Source organism: Drosophila suzukii, chromosome 3 (assembly GCF_043229965.1).
Source record: "Drosophila suzukii chromosome 3, CBGP_Dsuzu_IsoJpt1.0, whole genome shotgun sequence".
Taxonomy (NCBI): domain Eukaryota; kingdom Metazoa; phylum Arthropoda; class Insecta; order Diptera; family Drosophilidae; genus Drosophila; species Drosophila suzukii.
Window position 1 is genome coordinate 17,594,848 of NC_092082.1, and position 24,913 is coordinate 17,619,760.

General features: G+C 45.7%; 1 protein-coding gene across 17 annotated transcripts in view; it reads right to left on the minus strand.

Annotated features, from left to right (window-relative positions):
* sif (still life) overlaps positions 1-24,913 on the minus strand; it is an 85,079-nt gene that overhangs the window by 48,934 nt on the left and 11,232 nt on the right. For 3 of the 17 annotated variants that reach the window (XM_036815153.3, XM_036815152.3, XM_036815154.3), the window contains exon 1: positions 4,295-7,532. The exons of 10 other annotated variants lie outside the window; for them this stretch is intronic. In XM_036815153.3, coding sequence (XP_036671048.3) covers positions 4,295-6,631 — 2,337 coding nt within the window. In that variant the 5' untranslated portion in view covers positions 6,632-7,532. Of the gene's footprint in view, positions 1-4,294; positions 7,894-11,450; positions 11,849-24,913 lie in introns of those variants that run through there. 4 more of the 17 variants (XM_065864895.2, XM_065864894.2, XM_036815150.3 and 1 more) reach the window with 4 other exon arrangements.

Sequence of the window (24,913 nt, forward strand, 5' to 3'; positions counted from 1 at the left end):
GTAGTTGGAGACTTTCGGTCCATGTGGGAATTCAAGCCAAGACCAAAGTCGATGGCTCTGTTCGGGCTACGTGTCCCGCGTGGCAATAAAAATTGGTTTGCCCATTCATTCGTTTCAATCGAGAAGGTGGGCCACGCCCATCCGCCCATTCGCCCATCGCCCAACTGTCGCTCACTTGCTTTTCATGCCATTTTTATTTGAGTTCCCAAGGAAATCAATTTACAATGTGTTTATTCGTTTCGTCTCTTCTTCCTGCAATGGGGGGGCCACCATGGTCCAGGACCCAGGACTCAGTCCTTTGGTTACTACGATACTCCAGCCTGTCAGCCAGTCAGTCACTCACCCCACCTTCTGCTTACGTTTTTTGGCAATTTTCAAACATTTTTGCTCATATGCATGTTTTACAAGTTATTTATTTGACTGCCTGCCCTCTCCTTGCTCCCTTTTTCATATGGGGGTTGGGTTTGATGTTTGCTTAAAAAGGGAGGCGGACAAGTGGAAGTCCCACCCGTGGCGCAATGCCGTCGTCTTTTGCCAGTTGGGGTCATGTGTACTTAACCCACAACAGCGTCGAGCTGGAGCGGAGCGACCAAGTTTAATCAAATTTTATATTAATCGAAGAGCAGTGCAAAGGCATGCAAATAACCAAAGGAGCCCAACCTGAGACGTGGCTTGCTTAGCGACCGAGAAGGGGGCTCCCTCGATGATGTCGATGATGGCCAGGAAGCGGAGGACTCAGATCAAAGCGGTTACAAGCTGAGCAGGACCAAATGGTATGGGATGGGGCCCCCTTAGCCTCCCCAAATCGATATCTGTGCGTGTCACTTTAAGTGGCTCAAAGAGTGGCTCGAAAATTTAAAAGGAAACTTCGAAAACACTCCCGCACTCCGGCACTCCACCAAAACGAAATAGTTTCCGCTTGCTCAATGAAGTTTTCCATGAAATCATCAAGCCGAGCGGAAGCTGTCAAGTGGAAGTGTTTCAGGATGGGGCGGGCAATTGAAATGTGGGTGGAGTGCGAAGCCCCGAAACCCACTCTGTATACCATTCCAATTTAAAGCCTGACCCAGTGAACAATATTAAGGTGATTTAAAGAGGTGCGCCTTGCTATTTATTAAACTAACCCTGTAAAAAATCTAGTAAAACCAAGGCTACTTTCTGTTAATCAAATTTTGTGATTTAAGGGGCAGCCCCTTTTTAGCTACCCTTTTACAGCAGATTACTACGCATTTGGCATTCCTGCCGGTCATCCCAGGGGAGATTGGCCCGAGTCCAAAGAGTTTGTCAAATGATTCATGAATTTTTAATTGGGCCAAAAGTGGCAGCAGGCAGTACATACGTCTACGTCCTGGCCGACCTGTTTCTTGAATTTCATCAGGCAGGAACCAAGTTCCTGAGACTGACAATGGGATTTCACCTCTAGGCAGTCGGGCTGTCCGGCTTCTCTGCCCCATCCGAAACTCACACGAATGGCTGAAAACGTTCACATGGGTAAGCCTAAATGGGCAACCCAAAACACGAACACGAATGCGAACACGGCCAAACAGCAATCACACAAAAGATTAAATGCCAGCCAGTCGGGGCTTTCCTGGTACCTCAAACCCCCCACCACACAACACTTTACCCACCTGATTACTTTGGGGCCTAATACGCCATATCTCAGCATCGGTGCAAAATCAAAATTCAATTTACGCACAGACGAACCCGCCCACTTAGGCGCAGTGATGGCTTCCATATACATATATACGTATATCCCTATATCCCTGAGCCAGGTGCTTTCGTTACGATTTCTAATCAAGAATTGATTGTGATCCCTCGATGCGGCTGTCGTTCACGTTTCAGCCATAATTATCAATGACTTTTGAATGTCAAATGTGGACGAGATGAGCTCGGGGATGCCATGTCATTGCCACGGCCATTGTCACCTCTCCCAAACTTCTCCACCTTCAGGTTGATGGGGAAAATCTTTTCATATGTCGCTGTCAAAAATTACAATATTTGATAGAGTGTTTATGCAGGGGTTCGACCTCTCAGATGGCAGGAACCCATATAGATTTATTTTTATTGACGATAAGGGAGGTGGCACAAGGTTAACCTGGTTTTCCGGGGGAAAAGTTATTCGGTGGCTGTGGCACGTTTCTGGCATTGCTGCGATTAAGTGAGGCATTAAAGAAGTTTTCGTTGCCGGCGCAAATGTTGTTAGCCAAACGGAATTGATTCAAAGGCGAAATCTGCAGGGTTGAGATAGATAGACAGATGAGGTTGGGGCTAAAAGATACTTTGTACAGACGAGATCCATCAGCTTCGTTTCTCTGCTGACTTGTAAAGTTTTGTTCTTCTTTTTCGCTTCTCACAGTCAAATTGCTGCATTGCAATGCGAAAATCAATTTGGAATTATCCCTCAGCTCATTTCATTTGGCGGTGGTGGTTGGGCGGTAAACCTGCAATGTCATTCCGATTTGATTAAATATTCCAACCAGCGACGAGCTGAGCGCCCCACCTAATTGGCTGAAGGTGAAACTGTTTAGCATTGAATCAATCAAAATTAACAAGCGACTCGAGGCCCGTACAACCTTGGGAATGGTCGGTGGGTGGTGGGCAGTAATCACGGGAGATGGCACATTTAGGTATTCAGATCATGTGGACGGGTAACAAGCGTTAATTAGACCAACGGAGAATGGCAAAACTCAGAGATATGCCACCTTTAATCCAGGTAAATCCCATCCCTTTGCTTTGCGGACCGTTCCTTTTATCGCTGATCTGGCCATTAATTAATATGCAGACCCATTCAGTTGATAAGCCAACTGTAGCCCCTCCATTCAAGCTCACTCATTTGAATACGTGTATTCTCGGTATTCGAGTGCTTTGCATGTAAAACCCTTGACCAATGTATCTATTTGCTTGTTAAGTTAACCAAACCAATAGAAACTACCTGGATGCAAAGTAAACACAGAGAGCATCGTGTTTCCAATGAATTCTGAAGTTGTTACTCACATTTAGTAGCAATATATCAGTGCATAGAATACCTTATCTACCTATTTTCAGATGCTCCCTGCGCTTGGGTCCCATTTTTCCCAGCCACGCCCACTCTCTCTTTCTCTCTCGCTTTCTCTCATTTCTATTTCCCATCAGCTTTTTCGGACAAATGGCCTTTTATCACTTTGAAGCCGTTTGATTCATGCGTATTGCAATCAATGCCATTCATTACCGAAAAACTAAATACAAGTACCAGTTTTTCCCACCCTCCGTTTCCCATTTACACCCTCCTATTTGTCCGTGTGCTAAGAGCTTTTCTCAAATGCCATGGGTGTGGGCTTGGGTTCGGGTTCGTTTCTGGAGGGGGTGGGGGGGGCTAATGCTCTAATTTATTGCTCCTTTGTGGAGCCAGAAAAGGAGCCCAGGAGCAGCTCGAGCGTGAAAAGGATGCTTTGGCTTTGATCAACGTTTTGTTAGGCAGCCCAAAATGAATTTGTACCAGACAGACAATACACTTAACTGGAGGAATTCGCGGTGGGGTGAGTACGATTGTGACTATGAGTATGAGTTCGTGTTCGAGTTCGGCGGGGAAATTGGTCTCTGTTTTCTGCCAAGGCGACATTTTCTCACGCGATTTTCATTCATTTCTACGGGGGTAAAAGTTCAAAGCACGCCTGACAAATGTATCCAATGATTGGAATAAGGTATTGCCGGGCTAACAGATACAAATAAAGCGTTCTAAATAAGCCACATGGTTTTTTACAATTTTATTTTCCCACAAATAATATTGATACAAATTACATATCCTAACAATCCTTACATTTAAAATTACCATACGAAGGTTAAGCCCAATTATAAATACTTATTCAATGTGACCTTATTTTCATTGACGACCGAAAAATTTAACTGAAATAATTCATATAGCTAAGAGTTTTCAGTCAGATAACACCTAATATACTATTAAGAAAATGCATTTTTGGAGAAAGCAACTTAGTTCAATGACAATAGTTAATATGACATTGAGAAATTTGTCTCAATACTCAAAATGTGACCGTATATTCATTGGTAATATTTGATTTCAATGTCAATAGACACGACGAAGATATTCATTCGTTTTGAAGCCGCAGAGAGATAAGTAAAATTATGTCTCCAAGAAAATTATGTGAACTAAACTTAAAATATTTTTTTTATAAACTTTTTTTTAAATTCTTTAAGTTTATTTGATGAATATTTTAAAATTGTAAACTGTCCAAACTATTTAATGGACAGACACAAATATTTTATATAACATATCCTCTAGAGGATCACCCCGTCCTACCTTGCGAAGGAACATTTCGTTGCATTGCTTGGCGGTGCTGCGCCAATGGCGATGGCGATAGCGGGAGTTGCCCAACTTGAGGGTGCCCTGGAGGTCGGCGGCCTCCTCGACGACCCGACGGATGCACTGGTAACGCAGGCGGTTGCATCTGTGGATCGGCTGCATGGGCACCACCCCGTGCTCCGGCTCCGATTCCGCGCCGGAACGCACCTGATCCTCGTCGTCGTCCACCCAGGCACTCAGCACTCCCTCCACAAAGTTGTACAGCATCTGGATGTTGGCCTTCATGGGCGCCGAACCGGAGGGCACCTGGGCCTCCGTTTTGATGAGCTTCCTGTTCTGGCACACCTCCCGCAGGAGATTCTCGCCAAAGTGCACGGTTTTGTGGCGCCTTCGTCGGGAATTCAGCGAGGCGGCCGAGGCGGACTTCATTAGCTTGCCATTCGAGTGATGCACATAGGCGGGCAGTGGTTGCACTAGTGTGGTTGTGGGCTCCAGCCAAGCCAGTCCAGGTGGTGCTCCTCCTCCGATGCCGTTTCCTCCTCTGCCACCTAATCCTCCTCCTCCACCTCCAGAACTGGCTGAATCTCCACGCTGGAGAGTGTTTGGCTGGGAATTGCTGCGATAGTGATGGTGCGGATGCGAGTGCGGTGGCGAGGGCAGTGGCTGCATCTCCAGGTCGTCCAGTGGCGCCGGCTCGATGTCATCCAGTGTGGTGGGCGGCTGGGCCAGCTGGGTGCGCAGGCGATTGAAGTCGGCGGCACAGCGAGGCAGTGAGTTGCACTTGGCGGCATTGAGGCATTTGCGATTCTGGCAGCTGAGTAGCGGGGCGCAGGATCGACAGTCGTGGCAGATGACCAGCCGGCGTTCTCCTATGGTTCCCACTGTTCCCGAGCCCAGAATGCCGCCTCCTGTGGGTTGTGGCGGCGGAGGCGTGGCCGTTGTGGATGGTGTCGTCGGCACATCGGATCCCATGGCGCCAACCAGATGCGCAGGCACCGCATGCAATTGCACCTGGGCCAACTGCTGATGCCTGGCCAGATTAACCGAGCTCACTGACGACGTAATGCACTGCCTCGCCTGGCACTCCTGGTAGCGGCAATGCGGATCCGTGCAAATGGGCAGTAGTGGACAATCGGGATCCGTACAGGGTCCCGGTGAGGGAGAACGAGGTGCCCGCTCCGCACTCGAGGACTTGCGCTTGTGGCCACCGGAACGCTGGGCGGACATGTCAGAGACCGTGGCGGATCTTTGGGTCTGGTGGCGTCGGGAGCGCTCCTTCCTGCCCCCCGACTCCTTGGCTTTCGGTACATACTGATAGCGATCCTTGTGCGGCTTGGCATACAGCCGTTCCAGATGGGCGGTGTTTGATGATGAGACAGTTCCTGCCCCACCACTGCCCACCACCTCGCTGGCCGAGTGACGCAGTCTTCTCTCCCGGGAACGCTCCTCCCTCCGCTGGCACAAGGGAGTATGCGATAGGGCACTGGGCACCGCATAGCCACTGGGAATGTTGACCCGCTCCGGCGGTTGACTTGGCGGCGGCTGTTTGCCCAGGGATTGCAGCTTGTGCAGCGGATAGGCTATCCAATCGGCAGTGAGCTGCTGCTGCTCCTCTTCACTGGCCGCTCCACTGTGGCCCAACGAGTGCCGCTTCCTGTGGCTGGCCTTAGACTGATCCTGGGCATCCTCCTGGGAATTGGAACGTGGCTGGGCATCGCCACCACTGCCATTGCGGCGATGATGCGACCGACGGGACTTGCCCTTGTCGCCTCCACTGCTGCCCTGCATCTTGGTGAGCCACTCCACGATGTCGGTCTTCAGGAGTGAGAACTCACAGGGTCCGGAACTCTGGCGCGAAAGGGGTTTCTTCAGCAGCTCCGACAGGGCCTTGGCATAGGCTGAACCAACTGCCTTGTCGGCATCCGAGGGTAATCTATCCCGATCGCGCTCCTTCTTGCGCGGCAGATGATCCAGCAGCCAATCGGGCAGTTCGTCCTTGAGGACCGTAATCTCACTGGGACCCGAGGAGGTGCGCACTGGCTGGATGGGACTGGCGGTCTTCTGAAGCTTCAGCCACTCCATGGTCTCCTCCCGCACCTGGCCACCTTCGGCGGATCGGGCGGAGTGACGCTGCTGGGCACGACGATCGAACCACTCCAGTTGTTCGGGCGGTTGGCGCAGAGCACTCTTGGGCATGGTGGCCACTTCCTCGGCGCTCTTCTGCCTTCTGGGCGGCAACTGTGGTCTCTGCTCGATCCGCACATGGGCATGGCCGCCGGAAGTGGGCTCTGTGAGGCGCACCGAACCCTTCCGGCGGATGCACTTCTGTTCCATGGTCTCCTCATCGCGGGCCCTCACTCTCCTGGTGATTTCGAAGATATCCCCGTTGATCTGGTGATAGAACTTCTCCACCTCAACGCCCCGATCGAATTCCTCCTTTGCAGTGGGTTTGGCATGTGATCGCGAGGGGGGGCGTGGCGGGGGCGGCAGCTGGGAGCCGTCGTCCAGTTTCTTCTTCTTGTCATCACTTTCGTCGGAGGAGGCGTTGAGCAGGGCTCCAGAGCCCGCTGCCCCACCATCCACCACCCAGCTTATCGAGCGCTCGCCACTGGTGGGGGCTCCTCCGGCGCCGACTGCATCTCCCTTCTGCAGCAATCTGTCCAGGCTGCCATGATGGGTCTTGATGGTGGTGGCTGACAGGCCACCTGGACTCTCGCCCAGCGATTGCAGCCGGCATTGGGCATTGCAGATGCAAACGCCTGGGCGCTTTTTGCTGCCAAAGCGAAAGAGTTGGCTGGCCAACTGGGAGACATTCTCGCCGAGGCCGAGGCCCAGGCCGCCACCGGAACCACCACCTCCTCCTCCGCCAGCGGCGGCTCCACCCGCATCCCTTCCCGAGGCCGTTGTTGCCGATGTCAGGCGTCCTCCTGGATGCGCCACTGGTGTGATGTCGACGATCACGCAACAGCAGTGCAGCGAGAAGGTCTTCTTGGGATCGCCGTCGCTGCTGCAGTCCGCCCCGCCACTACTTCCGTTTCCGGTACCGCTGCTGCTTCCGTTTCCGGTTCCGGTTCCGTGTCCTCCTGCTGCCCCCCCGCCACCTCCGCCAGCAGGATGATCACCTGCAGGACCACCAGCCGCACCACCACCACCACTACCGCTGAGAGATGGCGGTGCACCACCGATCGCACCACTATTGCCGCTGTGATCGACGCTGTGATCGCCGCGCTCGCTGCTGTTGCCTTGTTGGGCGGCCAGAATGAATCTGAATCACAGCGGCGCAGCAACGGGTTCGATGTCCTGTTCGTCCTTGATGTTGATGATGGCTGCTCCCTCTCCTCAGTGCCCCAAGCATTCGGCGCTAGTCCGCCATTTAGATATTCTGGATAGTCGGCACTTTGCACTTTTCACCGGGCACTGTGGCACACACACTTTGGCCTCAGCTATTTAGTGCTGATTATTATTCATTTGATTAATTAAACTAAAAGCTCATTTTGCGGCCCAGTCATTTATTACATCGGCAGCAGGGGTTGTTTTTCGTTTTTCGCTTTTCGGTTGCTTTGGTAATTTATCTCACACGCGTCGCACACATTTATCTATAATTAATTATTTTTACTTGTTGCCAGCAAAGCGAGTGGCAAAAAAGAAATCACTTGGCTTGTTAGTACGAGTGTATGAATGTGTGTGTGTGTTGTGCACATATTTATTCGAGGATTTATTTAATTATATTTGTTTAGCTCTATAAATCACAAAGCAGTTTCCCCTAACTTTTTGCTGTTTGTTCTGGTTTTTGCAGTGCCCGAATTTAAATTGTATTTAGCTTAAAGTGTTGCGGTTTCATTTCATTGACTACAATAGAGGGAAAATCTTTTATTTTCATACAAAATAGTGCGTGTAATCTGGTGAATTCCAATTAAATAAATTCAAGTCAATTTGAAAATTAAATAGATTTTAATCTGGTTATTAATTAAACTAAGCTGTGTTGCGGCCTTTGTATTAGGATAAAGTTTTTAAAGGACATATGAACAATTATTTTACTGAATTCTAAAACACTTTCTAAGCCTTCTTTATACTTTTTAAATCATTTGCTTTTCATTTACGAGATGTCAGATATTTCCAAAACAGACATATGAAGGATCCCTTCATTAAATCGTGCTGTATACGAAAATAATCCCTGAAAAATACCCCCATATATGTATATCTAGGCGTAGGCGCTTTAATTAGCATATTTAAAGGCTAAAACAACAACGTTTCATGCACGTACATGTGTGAGAACCTTTTTTACTTTAGGCCAAATTCTGTGGGCCCCTCACTGCCATGAGCTTTCTTCGGTGTTATTTTAAAGTTGCTCTGCGAAAAGTTTTTGCAACTCGTGCGCAAATATTTTGTTTGTTATATTGCTAGCATAAATTTGTTGGCTATCTGCACAGACACTCGGAAAGTGCGAGGGGCATATATTTATAAGCGCATACATAAATACTTTTTGGGGCTGGCAGCAAATGCATAAATTTCATGTCTACATCTACACGGAGATATGACTCGGGAACTGCTGTTCTACTGGTTCTACTGGCTCTACAGCTCCACAGCTCTACGCTCAACGGTCATGTTTGTGTTTATGCAAAGGAGTTTGCCAAAGTTTTTTCTTCTCGTTTCGTTTCGTTTCGTTTCGGCTGCTGCCAAAAAGTTTGCTTGTTAAGTGAAAGGATTATATGATCCAGTGGCAGGAGGAGGGAGGGGTGGAAAAAAAAAACTTAAAAATACACAGCCGAATAAAACAACAAAACTTTTCCTATTTTTATGTTGTGAGCTAGCTGCAGCACCTAAGAAGAAATCCCATACACAACAACTTGCCACAAAACTTGAGTTGTGTTGATAGTTTTTATAGCCTACTTTTCTGGGCCGCATGAACAATGCGAAATTTAGGGGGGGGGGGTCTTTGTATCCCTGCTCTTGAGAGTTGCGAATTAGTGTCTTAGGGGGGGCAGCAAAAGTTTTTGGCCAGCTTGTCCCGTTTAGATTAGAGCCGTCGATAAGTTTCAAGTTTGCCACATTTGCCATGTGTTTAGTTGCCAACAGGGTGTGCGTGTGCGAGTGTGTGTGTGTGGCAAGGCTCAACTAGTTGGCAACTTGGGAAATGAGAAAATAAGGAAGGCCCCGGCTTGCTTTCCCCCTCGTGGCTTAAGCCACCACTTGAAAAGGTGCTTGGGCGCATTTGTTTAGCGATTTTCGCTTGATTCGGCCAATAAAGTTAATTTCCTTCTACCCCAAAAGAGGAAAACTTTTAGCTTTTCCACAACCCACCTTCCCCACACCCACTAGCGTGTTAAATGACATTTTTATATCGTTTCGATTGTTGTTTCTTTGGCCAAAAACTTTTCCAAATTGCCAAGAACCCGGAGTTGCCCAACTCAAAAATTTCCCTAGCACGCGAGGGAATCTTTGGGTTCCTAAATAAGTAAAGATGGGATCGGTGAGATAGTAATTTGGCCAGCCAAACAGGTAGCAAAGCTTCTTAAACTCGGCTTGGGCTCTTTAAAAAGTTACTTTGGCTTGAGCAGAATGTGGCAGCCAATCCACTCGAAGAAGGTTTATGGACTTTATGGCAGGATGTGGCTCAGATAAATTAGATTCTACCTTAATGCCTGGCCAGCCACAGGCTTTTCGGCCCTATATCTCTCTCTCTACTGGGTGTGTTATTTACTTTTAGTTGAAATTATTTTTAATAGATTTATCCACATCAACGGGGGCTTTAATGCGTTTAACACACATACACAGCCAGCCAGCCAGGACGAAGGACCTGTATCCATAAATATAAATACGTTTAATGGTTGGTAAGGACAAACAACAACAAAATGTGCCACGCCAAATGCTGCTCTCTCTTTCGACTAGCTATCTCTCTCGCTCTCTCTTTTTATCTGAGACTGTGTGTGTGTGTGTGTGTGTGAACTTCGACAGGCATGACGTTGATAATATCCTTGCACAAGTATGACGTTGCTGCTTCTGCTTCTTTCGCTCGGTTATCCTTGCAACAGAAGGCGCAGCCTTTTCAATATGCCACCAACACCAACACCAACGCACTGGCTATTATTATTGTTGTTTTTGTTTTGTGGTTCTTTTCTTTTTTTTGCAGTTTTTGTTCGCATCTTGTTGATATTTTATTATGGGCCAAAACAGCACGCAAAAAACAAATACACACACACACACACTGTCATCACTGGAAAAGTTTTTCTTATTTTCCTTTTTCGCCTTATAGCATTTGTGTTATTCTTTTTCCGTTCGATGGCGATTTAAATTTTCGCCCGCGTGCTAAAAATATCTGGGCAATGTACATATATACATATATATGTATTTATATAGGGACAAAGGCGAGCGAGAAGCAAAACAAGTCCGCAATATAACATGGAATCTCGACACGACTCGAATCTCTGGCGCGTTTCAAGTTTTTCCACTTTTTTTCCCCATTTTTTTTTAGCGAGTTTTTTCTTTTTTGCCTTGTTTTTGTTGTGCCCCCAAATGTCTGCGTGTGTGTGTGTGTGTGTGTGTGTTTGGGTGCTGCCGCTGTGTTGGTAAATATGTGTTAAGTGCGTTGGTATTTGCCTGTACCCTTGTAGCCCCTATAACGCCCCCGTAACCCCCGTAAACCCCACACCTTCCAAAGCGAATCCTTCACAGCTGCTCTGGCATTTTTCAACACTTTTTTCTGTTATTGTTGTTGGGCGGGATTTTCATTTGGTGCGCCAGGTTTTGCAACTTGTTAATTTGACTTTAATGCCCTGGCCTGACAATCGAAATTTTCGTTTGATTTTTTTGATTTTCCCCCACCTACAAACTCAACTTTCTTTTTTCTTATTATTTGCTTTTGCTTTTCCTCTTTCTTTTTTTTCTGCGTTTAACTTGTGTGCTAAATTATATGGTCTATGGTCTGCGTCAATTTCAGCGCTGCGTGTGCTAGTCCTTCTGTCGACACGAGTGTTGGTGTATCTATGTGCTCTTGATTCGCTGTGTGTGTGTGTTTGTGTGTGTGAGTGTGTTGCTGTTTTGTAATTTGATTTCTTTTTTGCCGCCCGCCTCCCGCTGAGGCATCAGCATCAGAGCATCAGGACCATAGCTTCAGCTTGAGCCAGAGCTTCAGTTTCAGTTTCACTGCCTCTACTTTCGACGAGGATGATGCGATGAGGCTGCTGCTGCTGCTGCTGCTGCTGCTCCTGCTGCTGACGCACTTTTCTCGGATTTTTCCCAGCCTTGCCTGCCCCGTTTTGATTTGATTTTATGCGATTCGATTCGATACGATTCGAAACGATACGATGCGATGCGATTCAATTCGATGCGATACGATTCGATTTCACTTGGCGGCACACACACACAGACGAGCTGGAATTTATGATTTATTTGTGCGTTTTCGCGGAGGACGAAAGGACCTGCGGACTTGTGGAAAACTAGTGGCCAACAGAGTCTGACTATTGCGTTCGCGTTACAAAATGGCGTTACACACGGCTGCTGGAGAGCGCTACCAAGCACAGCTCGCGACGACGTTCCCGTTCTGACTGACTTTTCACCACAAAGGATGTGGATATGCCAGCCAGTCAGCCAGCGGGCCGGAGCAGCAGGACCTTTTTGCTCTCTCTCTCTCTCGCTGCCTCTCTCTTTTAGCAAGCTTCCAGCAGCGCTGCGACTGCTCTGCTCGCCCCATTTTGTGTAGAGACACACGCACTCAAACACACACTAGGGGATTCGGGTCGCGAAAAGCTTCGGCTTTGGTCCTTCGGCTCACGAACGGGCTGCTCGGCTGTTCCAGTGAAATTGTTTATAACAGTTATGGCCGCACACATTCCGTTGGTGGTTGTGTTTTTGGCTCTCGGGTCGCAGGCTTCGCCTTTATTTACGTAATCAGCGAAAATCAGCAAAGCTCCACGACCAGCATCCTGGCTCTCTTTGGCTCTCTCGCCAGTCACATGGTTGTGGCAAGGTGAAAAGCTGCGGCCAAAGCTTGCTCTCTTTCAGGATGCTCAAGAGTTGGCTTGTTCAGAACTCTAAGAGAGTTCCACACGAAATCCCTGTGAAACCAGTATAATTTACAAATCAGACGACGACGACGACGAGGATGGTGACGACGTCATCAAAACCAAAATGCAGTTATAATGCACTCTGTGCGAGAGAGGGAGGGCGCCAAAGAGAGAGAGAGTGAGAGAGAGTCTTAGAGCTGGGGGAAATATAACGTATACAACCCGTGTGACAGCTGCCAGAGGGCGAGGCACCAACTCAAAGGTGTTTAGTCAACATGAACAACGACAGCAACAACGACAACGGCAACAACTTGGAGTTATGTGCGGTAGGTCGGCCGCAGCTAAAATTAAATTTATTCATTGTTGTCTTTGGAGCCAAGCAAACGCAAGTCAAGCCCCAGCAGCTGCTATACAGAGCGAGAAAATGTGGCTACTTGATGTAATGGCCTTGTAAGCGATACCATTAATAATAAGTGGATTAGGAGTACTTATCAAAATGAGTTTCTAGATCGTTTTTCTCATAAAAATGCCTCTCAAAATCCTTTTCTATTATAGTTTCTGAGTTTTTGATCTTATCCCAAGTAGAGCCTTACAGTTTTTTTTCCCAGTGCACTAGCTTCTGATGCCGCTCCAGCTGGCTAGATGGCTGCTCCTGCTGTGTGCACTCAGGATTTGGCTCTGGGGCGTATTAAAGCTTTTACAAATCGTAAGCATAATTTATTTTGCTACAACTTGGCTAGTCGCGGCGGCAAGAAGGAGACATTTTGTTGGTCCATTGTCGGTGGTTTTTGGGGATAATGGATAATGGAATGGCCGCAAAGAGTGGGAGAGATGCAAGTTTCTGGATTAATTTGTAACAGCTTTGTTGTCATCTGGACATCCGGAAAGTTTATGTGTTGCATTTTGCAGTTGATTGAATGGGTCTAAATATTTGATTATCACCGGTGCAAACTTAGTTATGTTGATTATACCGTAAACTTAATTATGTGGCTTGTGGGTGCAATAAAGCGATCTAGTTGACAGGACCTATATATGTAGATATGTATTTTTGTGTTCGTTGCGAAACTCTGTTGCTTGAGTCATAAATCCAGACAGGCGTTAAATCTGCGCCTCAAATGGCCCCATAAAGTCAACACCTCAAAACTCAAATGTCGCCACACACACACAGCAGTAAAATAACCCCCCCCCCCTAACTTAGCCTGTACTACATACATAGGCAATCACAACAGCACAAATGCTTAAACACGCTCAAATAAGTCACATGGCGAGCCACGCCCACACACACAAACACACGCACACACACACACACTCACACTGTGGGGCACACAGACATAGACACGAAGGAATCGTAAAATATAACGCATACGCAGCGTTGGCCCAGTCCCAGTCCCACAGCAGCCATAAGAAAATAGCTCGAAATATGTTAATAATGAGATGTGAGCGGGAGCTGACTGCTAAATATTATACAAATACTTGCATATATATTCAAATATATATATATATGTAGAGAGAAAGAGAGAGGCAAGGGGGGTAGAAGGAGCTGGCACACACAAACACACGCAGTGTAAAGCCTTGCAAATCTACATAAACTCGGTCAAGGACACTGCAGCTGATGCTGAAGCGCTGAAACGGAATCCGAGGCTCCGAGGCGATGAGGATGTGGATGTGGCTGTGGATGCTGAGATGCAGATGCAGATGAGGCTGCGGCTGCGGCTGCGGCAGCGGCACTGCCAACCAAATTGCCTTTAAATATAATTATTTTCCTTTTATGCCAGTGAAGGATTGCCGCTCTGCCAGCGACATTTAAATTTAGACCAGAGCATCCTGCTTGTTCCATTTCGCCAGCAGATACGCTGCCAGATAAGAAAAGTCACTTTTATGACGTCAGTAAACCATTTTAGGCCGTTTTCCCTTCGTTCATCCGTTTGTGGTGCGAACCCCGCGTCCCCCTTTTCCTCACCGCTTTTCCGCCTGGTTTTTCCTTGTGTTTTCAGAGCGCGCGCAAATGGCAGGCACAACAACAACAGCAACAGCAAGGATAGCATCAAACTACAATAACAGAGCGAACGAAGGTCCTTCTCTTAGTTTCCAAAGAGAACACGATGAAAAGCTCTAGGTAGTCCCCAGTCCCATCCCTACCAACCGAACCACTCTTAACCATCCTGTCTGTCTCTCGCATTTCATCTATTACCATAAAATCAAATCACAACAATAACCATAACCATATAGCAAAGATTTAATAACTGTGATTGGGATTTGAAAAATGAATTTTCTTTCTCTGGTTTCCCCTTGCTGTAGGTGAGATTATTTAATGGCTTTTGCCATTTTATCCTCAGCATTTGGCATTGAATTTCCCAACCGCAGAGCTCTTGTAAATGTAATTGAAGTCGTCAGGGAGAAAAAACAGAATATTGAAATTGTTTTCGGAGGCAGCTCAAATGATTTGGAAAATGATAACCCAAACGAAATATATATTTCGATTAAATTCAAAGCGAACTTGGCAGGCGCCAATCGAAAGTCAGGTTTGCCGCCTGCCCCGGAAATCTGCATTTGAACATTTTTATAATTTCCGGCCTTGGACTCGGGCGTTTGTTGCCTAATTTCCTAATTTCCGTCACCTTGTCCATAAACAAATCCCCACTGATTTACTGATTTCCCTCTACATTTTCCACACCTCTCGAAATTATCAAACTGTTGACATTGCCGCTTCAATTTGGTTTTATGTCAGTTCATTTTGTTTACTTGATGCGCCGCCCTCGTATATTTTTTTTGTTTTTTTTTTTTGCCGACCCGAACTCGGACTCTCTGTTTTCTAGGCCAAAGCTCTAACCAAAAAATCCAGCCTGAAAAAGTGCCCTGCCTGCTGGCGAAAAGCTTCCTTGCGGCTGTTGGCGGCATTAAATACGGCCGACACACAGATTCTGAAGTCTGGACAGGGCGAAGTGTTTTCAAATCCAATTACCAGCGCAAATTTAATTTGTTGCTGCACTCGAGGAAAAGTTGCCAACACCGCGCTGATAGCCTATGAAAATTGTTTAGCTGCAATAAAGCTATGTCCGCCAAGGAAAAGCGGGGGAAAAGCGGGTGGGAAAAGCGGTGGGAAAAGCGTATCAGTGTGCCGCCGAGTTTGTATTTTCCGGCTGAACCGGAGGGCGGCATCATCAAGTGGTCACGAGAGAAAGCGAGAGAGAGAGAGGGAAAAAGAAAACTCGAGCGAGGGCTGGCAAAAGTTTAATTTGAAAAAGGTTTTCTCGTTTTCGTTGTACTTTTGTTTCTCCCCCCCCCCCCCCTTATTTTTATTAATTTTGTTTGGCCCCGGTCTGCTAGAGGTGTTGAATTATGAGCAAAGTTCATGAGTCTGAACCGGGGCTGCTAACAATTTATAAGCCAAATAAAGCCATGTTATGGCCAAAGGCGGTTTTACAGGCGCGCTTGGTTAGATTTTCCAGCCTTTAGGCCTGGCCCAAAAAAACCCCAGCTAATTGCCTAGAAATTGCCTGAATGATGATGCAAAAGCGGAAATCACAAAATATGACTGAGCAACAATTTGGTTAAAAGTTCTCGTTTGTATCTACTTAATATTTTCTTTTTTGATTAACCTTTTTAATGCTGGGTCGCTCGGTCTCTTCATTTCGCATGCTATATTCATAAAAAGGTCGCAATTTCATTTCGATAAATTCTTCGAGGGCTCAACTGGGCAACTTGGCATCCCGTTTTCATTTCCATTTCCTTTAGCATTGCCAACAATATTCTGTTTTCTATTTTCTATTTTTTTTTTTTGCTTTTTTCTTTATTGTTGTCGATTATTGTTGAGTTGGCCCTGCGTTGTCATTGTTGTTGTTATTATTGGGGCATATTCCGTATTTGAACTATGCCTGGACTCTGTTAGTTTTCCACTTCTTGGCCAGCCTGATCCACAAAAGGATTTTACACTGTTCGAAATGTGGTGATTTGATTGGTTTAGACCTGGCTGTTAAGTTGGCTGTATTTGAGGGGTGTTTTCTCTCAGTGCCTGGGGCCTGCGGCACTCCAGCTGCTGCCACCTAATTGTTGGCAATGCGAAAACTGAGAACTTGTCTATGAAACTGAAGCTGGAAGCTGTTACTTGCCCTGGTTCCCTGCCCTTCTGCAGGCAAATAACAATTGCTCCACTGACAGGCCTTCTGGCCAGGACTCGTCCTTTGGCCCCCTCTCCCCCTTTGGCCCCCCTCTCAGCAAACCATCCAATTCTGTTGGCCCACCCATGGCTGATTCCCTGCCGCGTTTTGACCAGCACGAAATGCCTCGTGCAACTTGAAACTAAACTGGCAAAAGGAGCAGGGGCGCTGGTAGCTGTGTGTGTAGAGGGGGGCAGACAGAGGCGTGACTGCTGGCCAGTGCACAATGGGCCCATAATTTCAGAGCGAGACAGCTGGCGAGTGGCAGAGCGAGAGGGCAAACAGCAAACCGAATGCGAAACCGAATGGGAATCTGAATCCGAGACTGGACGCTTAAGCACAATGCCCCACTAAATTACAGTTAATGTTTATTTCTTTTGCCACCCCGCAGACTGGCCTCCTTCAAAGACCCCTCTTTCAGTGGGGGGAGGGGGGTTGGGGACCTAAAACCCCCTTTGGAGAAGTGGAGAATTGTCGACGGCTCTCCTTGGCTTTGTTTACATTTCTAATCTCCCGCCGCCCAGTGGCAGTTCAAGCCCCCTTTAAACCCCCCCTACCCACCGCCCCTGACTGACTGCTAGTTACTGCATTTCGATTGTATCTTTGACTGCTATGCCCCCCCCTAAACTCCACGCCCATTTCAGCCAGCTTTGGTTTTAGTTTTGCCTTTGTTTTATATTCTTTTTGCGTCTTCCTCTTTGACTGTGGACAATGGTTTATTGAGTTATGGCTTGCATGCGGATATCCGCCTCTCTCACAAACACACAGACAGTCGCAGGACATAGATATAGATATAGATACACTCACACACACAATCGCACACACACGCGACCAGGGAGCTGGCACATTTATATAACTTTGTTATTGGCTCCCATTGAGGTGTCGGCCAGAGTTTTCCCTTGGCTTTTCCACTGCCTGCTGAGATTGCCAACTATAAATTAGCAACATTTTCATGCTCGCTCATAAAATGTATGCAATTTTCTTTTATACTAGTCTCTCGCTCTATAAATTTATCCTTTACTTACCACCGCCACACAAGGCAAAAATGTTGAATATTAGCTTTGCTTACCTGCAATGGCAAAATCAAAAGAAGAAATTGAGAATGGTTACTATTTACGTATAGGTATTGATATCAATATTTTAGTTGAAATGTCACAGACAAATACACACACACACATGCACACGCACACGAACAGGAAAAGGGTAGAAAAACACACTCTTGCACACATAAAGCAAAAATCTCCAGTGCAGATAAATTGGCATTTGATGTTGGCCAAAAAGTTATGCAAATTGGATTTTTCAGAGCTTGTTTACAGGACGAACAGCGAGGGAAAAATTTTAATTGCCCTAGAAAGTAGGCAATCAAATTTGCATATTTTATTCACTGATCTTTATAGCGATACTAATTTGCATTCAGTGACTTTTACAGCGGTAAATAATAGTTTTATTGACAGGGAATCAAAGTCAAAATGTGAATTTATAAAAATATGACATTTATTTGATAGGGGAAGTTATTAGGTTTTTCGTAGCAGTGACTTGATCATAAATTCCGGAAAAGAATATTTTTTAATGTCGCAATAAAGTTGTTCAGAAGTTATTAACTTGAAGCCATTTCAAATTTACATTCAGAACACCATTAGAGTTATATTATACTTCCTTCTATTCCCTTATATTTTCTCCATATTTTTCCCTCTTTTTGCTACACAATCAGCCAGCAATAAAGGCACTCGTTTGACATTTTCTATAGTTTTTATTTGAGTTTCCTTTAGTTGGCTCTTGCAACCTCCAGCTTTTCGCGCGCTTTCCTCATTAAGAACTTTTTGGGGTAACTCAATTCCCGGGCATTTCAATTTCAACTTAATTTCTCAACTTAAGGATCTAATCTGCCGCTGTCATTGTCCTTAATTGTTGACCAACAACAATGAGAGTCGGGCTAAAAGGAATTCAAGTTTTAGGCAATGCTCTTCGCTTCCCTCCTCCGTATTTTATTTATTTTTATTTTTTTGCTGGAAACTCAACCAATTTAGTTGATGGCTTTATTTTGTTCCTGGTCTCCCCTGTATAAACACCTCAAAGGACATTTTGAGTCGAGAAGACATTGCTTTATAAGAGATGCAAATATGTAGTTGTAACATTTAATTATATTCATATCTTTAGCCCCATTGCCCATGGCCAGGTAATCTGAGCGGGGGCGGAAGGCGGTTGGCAGATTCGAGGGCGTGGCATTTCTGCGAACTGTGCGAAAAATGTACAAAATGCTTAACACATGCCAATTAAGGGGGCAACAGCCAGCCAGGCGGCCAAAAAAGGAGCAAAACTGTTGAGGTGCCAAAATGAGGCCTGAGAAACTGGGAAAGCTGAGAAACTGCTGCTGCCGAAGCTGTCGAGGTGAAGAAGGTCGTGTTCCCAAACCAACGACCCCTTTACCCCTTCTTTTTTCACCTGCTCAGGTGGGTGAGTTGTGAGGTGCTGAGCAGTTGTGGGATGGCAGCTTAAAATGCGCGAATGCCGAAACGACATTTACATGTTACACACAAAGAAATGCGTATGTGTGAGGGGGTGGGGGGAGGGAAACCCATGTGTGCGCTCATGTGAACCTTGGCAAGTTTACCCCACCTTCGAACCTCCTACCTTCCCCCTGTAGTTGTGCGTTTTTTGCACATTTTATTATTTTTTATGACTGCGCGGGTATAATCTTTTGACATGGAGGTAAAGGCGAAGGCAATAGCAACGCCAGCAATGGCAAACGAAACGAAAACGAAACGGAACGACATCGTTTGCCATTTCAGCAGGACCTGTGTTCCCCCGCAGGAAGGAAGAAATCAAGAGGCGTAGGTCGAAAGGGGGTGGGAGAAGGGGGCGCAGGAGCCTGCCGAAACAAGCCAAATGGCAGCCAGGAAGCGGCTTTTTATTCGGTTAACTTGATTTGCACTTGAGAGCGTGTGTGTAAAAGTGCCATTTCCTTCAGCCCAATTTCAGTAGCTCTTCCCCCTGGCAACCTCCACCTCCACCCCCACCACCCACTTCCACACTCAATTGTTCATTGATGTTTCTTTTTAACTTCTCTCTGTATGATATCATCTTACGTGGTTTTCATTTCCCACCCAGTTTTTACTTTATATGTATGTCTTGTTTGTTTGATATTTCTCGATTAAAGTGCTGAAATGAAAATCTTCTCGGTTTCATTTCATGTCTTCGATATGGCGGGTTCATTTCTGAGAAGAATTTGCAAATGGACAGGCGGAGAAAGCGCAGGGAAAGTAGCACTCCAACTCCTTGTGAAGCATGTGCAAAGTTTGCTTTTTTCTGCACTCCGGTTATTTATTTTTTTTCTTTCATTTGCCGGGGCTTGAAAGTTCTCGGGCGTACTTAAGGCGAGAGGACTGTGAGTGAAAAGTTGTGTAAGTGTTTTTAAATCCCTTTTCCAGAGGGCGCCCGAGCGTCGAGTGCATCTCTCATCGAGTTGTCGAAAGACCCTAAATTATGCCAAAGTAGCCAAGGACATTCAGGTATATTCATATATTCGTTTCCCCGGGCAATTAATGAGCTATCCTGCCCAAGCCAACCAACCAACGCTAACCGATCCGTTTCTTATTTGGGTTGCCGGGCAAATGCGCTTAAATTTCATAAGCCAGCATCGGAATGCCCTGAGCTGCTTTTGGCCACCGCAAAAAAGGGGAAATAAAAGGGGCCACTCCCTCGGCACTCTTGGCCATGTGTTACCCACAAACACACCCACACACACACATTGGGACTACACCACATGCGGCCAGCAGCCAAAAGAATTATCGGGAAATGAAAATGAATTCCAGGCAGCCACCAGAACAGCTCATCTCCCACTCTTTTTGAACTCGGGCTTTCTGTGCTAAATCCAAACCAAACCCACACCATCGGCTTTGGTACTTGGACAACTTTTGGCTCAAGGCTTTTAGCATTTCATAATGTCATTTGGCAAGAAGATGGCAGCAGCAGCAGCGGCTGCAGAAAAAAATGGAATGGAATTGAACACAAGCTGGCTGCAGTTTATATCCACACTTCATGACAGATATGGCATATAGCGAGCAGCTAAGGATCCCCCTGCCAGTTTGGAAATGCTTCTTAAAGGCCAACCCAAATTTAAAGGACTTTTATTAAGTTAAACACAACTTTTTAAGGACTTTTTCAACAGGTAAATATGTTCTATCAATTCACACTAGACATTTCTCTACATAGATTGGTCCCTCAAATATAAAACAAGTTAATATGATCCTCACAGAGTCTACAAAAATATCGTTCATTGAAATTCAAGAACACAATTTCTGAGTATAACAACAAGAATACCTTCGGAAAGTATAAATAGACTTAACAGAAAGAAAATAAACTTGAAAGGAACTTATAGACTGCTGTATGTCCTAATCACCTACAGAAATAATAAAATATCTTACTTAAAACCAACAGCAAAAAAACTCAAATTATTTCTCAACCACAAAGAAATATCCATGTACTTGAAAATATTTTTATATTGCTTTGTTCTTTATATACCAATACTTATGGCTTTATGACACTTGCTCAACTTTCTACTAACTTTCTAAATATATTTTAATAAGAAGTGGTAACCTAGACAAAAAAGGGTTCTCAACTTAGCGTTTTAGATGTATACATTTAATCAAACATATTATACACGTAAACAGAGGCTAGAAGTTGTCATGTATAGATCCAAAACGTTAGTCGAAACTTAAGCAAATGTCATGTGGTCTTTAATAAGATAATGGTTCCATTTTACACCCAATCCCATAGCGGTGCATATATGGTAACCCATATGTTCCCACTGCGTGCGTGAGTGGTGCAAACTTCTGCTGACAGCTCTCTTTTGCCGTTGGCCTGAGTATCAAAGCTGCTGTCTAACTAACCGGTGGCAAGATGAAAAAAAAAACAGAAGAGGATGGAACTTAGTTCCAAACTTTGCGCCAGAAATACGTGGCAAAAACTCAAATAAAAAAAAAAAACTAGAAAAGAAATGAGAAAAAACTCAGTTCGTTGGTCAGCGGCAAATAAGAAAACTGTTATTTTTGTGTCAAATAGTTTGGCCAACTGTCCACGTCCAACTTTCGCTGACAGCAGCAGAAGACTTTCTCCCCCTTTCACCTCTATCCTGGCCACCAAACCAGCCTCGCCCACTTCCCCGCCCGCCTTAATGCACTCGCTGCAAATTAATATTGCAGTTTTTCTTAGCCTTCTTTTCCTCCGCCTGCTTTGGCAATAGTTTGAAGATGAGAAACTTTTTGCCCCAAGAAGCTTGTAATACAAAAATTAGTTTCTTCACTTATTGAAATGTCAATGGAATGTCAAGCGTGCGGAGGAGGCAGGGGATAAAGGGGCTACGTCTCTAGCCAAATTGTAATTTCCACGTCTGAACATCTCTCTCTTGACTGGGCCCTTTTTTCCCGAGCAGCTTTTCCTCGCTTTTTGCCTTGGTTTTCCTTATTTTCCCTTTTAGCCTGCTCTACGTCAATTTGCTTGAAATGCTCTGTGCCAAATGATTTAGCGTTGCACGGGGATTCCCCCCCATTCATCCCTTTTTAGCCCACACACCTGCTCAAAGTTTTCAGCTTTTGTTTTTTGCGTGGCCTCAGCTGTTTGGCAGCACGCTCATCAATTTGCCCTAATGATATCAGCGGGTGGAAATGCTGGCAGCGACTCGGAAAAAAAGGTGCGAAAATGAAAATTAAACAAAATTAAAAAAGGGAATTCCCCCGATAAGGACATAAAGCTAATGAGCAAAGCCATCCCGCAAACAAGTCGTGAAGTAGTCGGGGGGCTAAACCGGAATCCTGAACTGGTCCAAAGTGGCTTATGTGTTTACACAGTTTTTCCCTTTCCAACTCGGCCGCAGGTCCTTTCTCGATAACTGTTCTTAGCCTAATGAATGTCATCCTCCCTGGCTGCTTTTATTATTTCTTCTTATTTTAACTTTTTTGGGGCAGCTCCTTTCTGGTGTCAGTCAGAAAAACCACAAAGTCGCATAAATTAATGTCTTGCCACGCATTTAAAATGTGTTTAATTTGGTGTTGCTTGTGTTGTTGCCTCATGGGGGGTAATTAATCAATTTGATTGATCATTCCGATGGCCGCGAACTGCCCTGGGACTCGTCCTTTTTTTATTCTTTCGGGGTGGGCAAATAAAGCGAATGTCAATATTGTTAATATTTAAGTACTTTAAATTATGCAGGCTCATTAAGCCAATCGAGCTGAATGCCAAATGCTAAAGTTGTAATCAATACGCCAAAGAGTGGGCTGGAAAACTTTATCATTCAATTTTTGCCCAAAACCAAAAAAAAGGAAAAAGCGGAAAAAAGTTTGGCCTGCCAAAGTGTCATAAAAACTTTCTGGTTCTGTTGGCGTGAAAAAATGTTGAATGCACACAATGAGCTGACAGTTTAGTCAAATTATATTATCAGCAGAAATTTTCAGGGACCAAAAACTATTCGCAACCAGACAAAAATATGTCATCGAATGCCATCTATACAATGGGCTCAATATTTCAGCTGCTAATGATGTCCCTGCAATTGATGAAGTGGGCACACACACGAATTGTATCGAAAATTCACAATTAAAAGGGGGAACGACTCTTGAAAATTCATCAACTGCCAGGAACACTTGCCCATACCATCGGACAGGACAGGACTCTCCCATTACAGGGGCTCATAAGGAGCTTAACAGCAGCCCGGTTTGGTATTCCCCTTTGCTCCCCTTTTCATCGCTTTCCACATTGCCACATCCTGTGGACAGCGCAAAGCTTTTAAATCCCCCTCAAAGGATGGCCAACCCCTCTTTTAAACGTCCCTGGACCCGCGTTTCCCTACTACGTTACTCGCTTACTTAACAGAAAAGCTTTCACGAAGCTTTCAGCGGCATGTTAAGGCTGCCAGCAGACGATTTACATTATTCAAACATTGCCCAGCACTTTTAGCTGTGTTTGCTCAGCGTCCAAGTACAGTGGTCACTGTCAAGCACAGAAATAGCATGGCCAAAACGTGCCTGGGAGGTACATGTCACTAATGGTCGAATCAATTGGGAATAGTAAACCCTTTCAGGACCACAAATTCCTCTTCATTTCCATTCAATTTATCTAATGGCATCATCATTATCGTTATCAACATACTTTTTTATCAATGGTTGCTGTTTTTTGGGCAGCCATAGAAAGACCGCTCATCGCCGGCGGCCACAAACACATTTGCAATAGAAAACTTGGCTGGCTTATCAAAACACAACATCTACGCTCACAAACACTGAAGCAAATGCACACACACAGTGACACTCATACATACACGTGACTGAGGAAAACGTGGTTTCTTCTTAATCGCATTTGGCCAAGTTTTTGCTCTATTTTGCACAGAACCTTTTCAAGGGGCTTACTTTTGCAGTTTGTCGATTGCGGCCGGGAACTAATTGAAAGCTGGCCTGAGCTGCATTAGGCCGAGATTTGTGCTCGCATCACGCATACGCCATGATGGCTCGTCCCTTCACCCCTTTCCTAACAACATTACTCATACGCACTGTGTGCTGGTGGGAGTTTTACTTTTATTATCATGTGAATGGGCTGGCTTGCTGGCTGGCTGGTTGGCTGGGGGTTAGGGTTCTCTTTTGATTTGGGCAACTGAGAAGGTCTTAGGGGGAGATTAACCAAGCGTTTAATCGCAGCTTGACACACAAAAACACATAAAACACTCACTCACTGTCTGACATTATGGGGGCTCTTTTTATTCTTTTTTTTATTGACATTTACTTGCTTAACGTGCTTGTAGCTCTCCTTTTATTGTTATTATTATTGTCGCGTTGGGTTTTTGGTAGCTTGATTGTTGTTGCTGCTGCTGGTTGCTGCTTGCTGGTTGCTGGTTGCTAGTTGCTATTTGCTGTCTGTCTTTCACGTTCAACAAAATTGCAATAAAGCGAATTTTTCCACACGTTGCATACTTTCGAGCGCCGCTCACTCACACACACAGACACACATGCTGTACATGTACATGAGAGAAAATTGCAGTTACTGCCGCTCGATGGCTGAATTTTAAAACAATTTTTTATACACAATTTTCCATTGTGTGGCGGCGGCGACAGGAGAATCTCTTGCAGCAAGTTTGTGCGGCTCTGGGCTTCCCACCGGAAAAAACTTTATTTATTGCAATATTTTCGTAAGTTTGCAAATCTGGCACGCGCACGCACACACATACACATAGAGAAGCACACGCACACGCACGTACGCAGGCACACACACACTACGGAATCGGAATTTCGGTTGATTATAAAACGACAGAGCAAAAGTTAGCGCATCGCCAGCAAAACAGCAAAACAGCAGAGCAGCAATGACAGCAGCGGCAAGCGGAGCGGAGCGCGAACGGTACTGGGAAATCGCAGCAGCGGGAAAAGCGGCAGAGCAGCCGAAAAGCAGCGGCGAAAGAGAAGCTTTCGCAGCTGGAATAG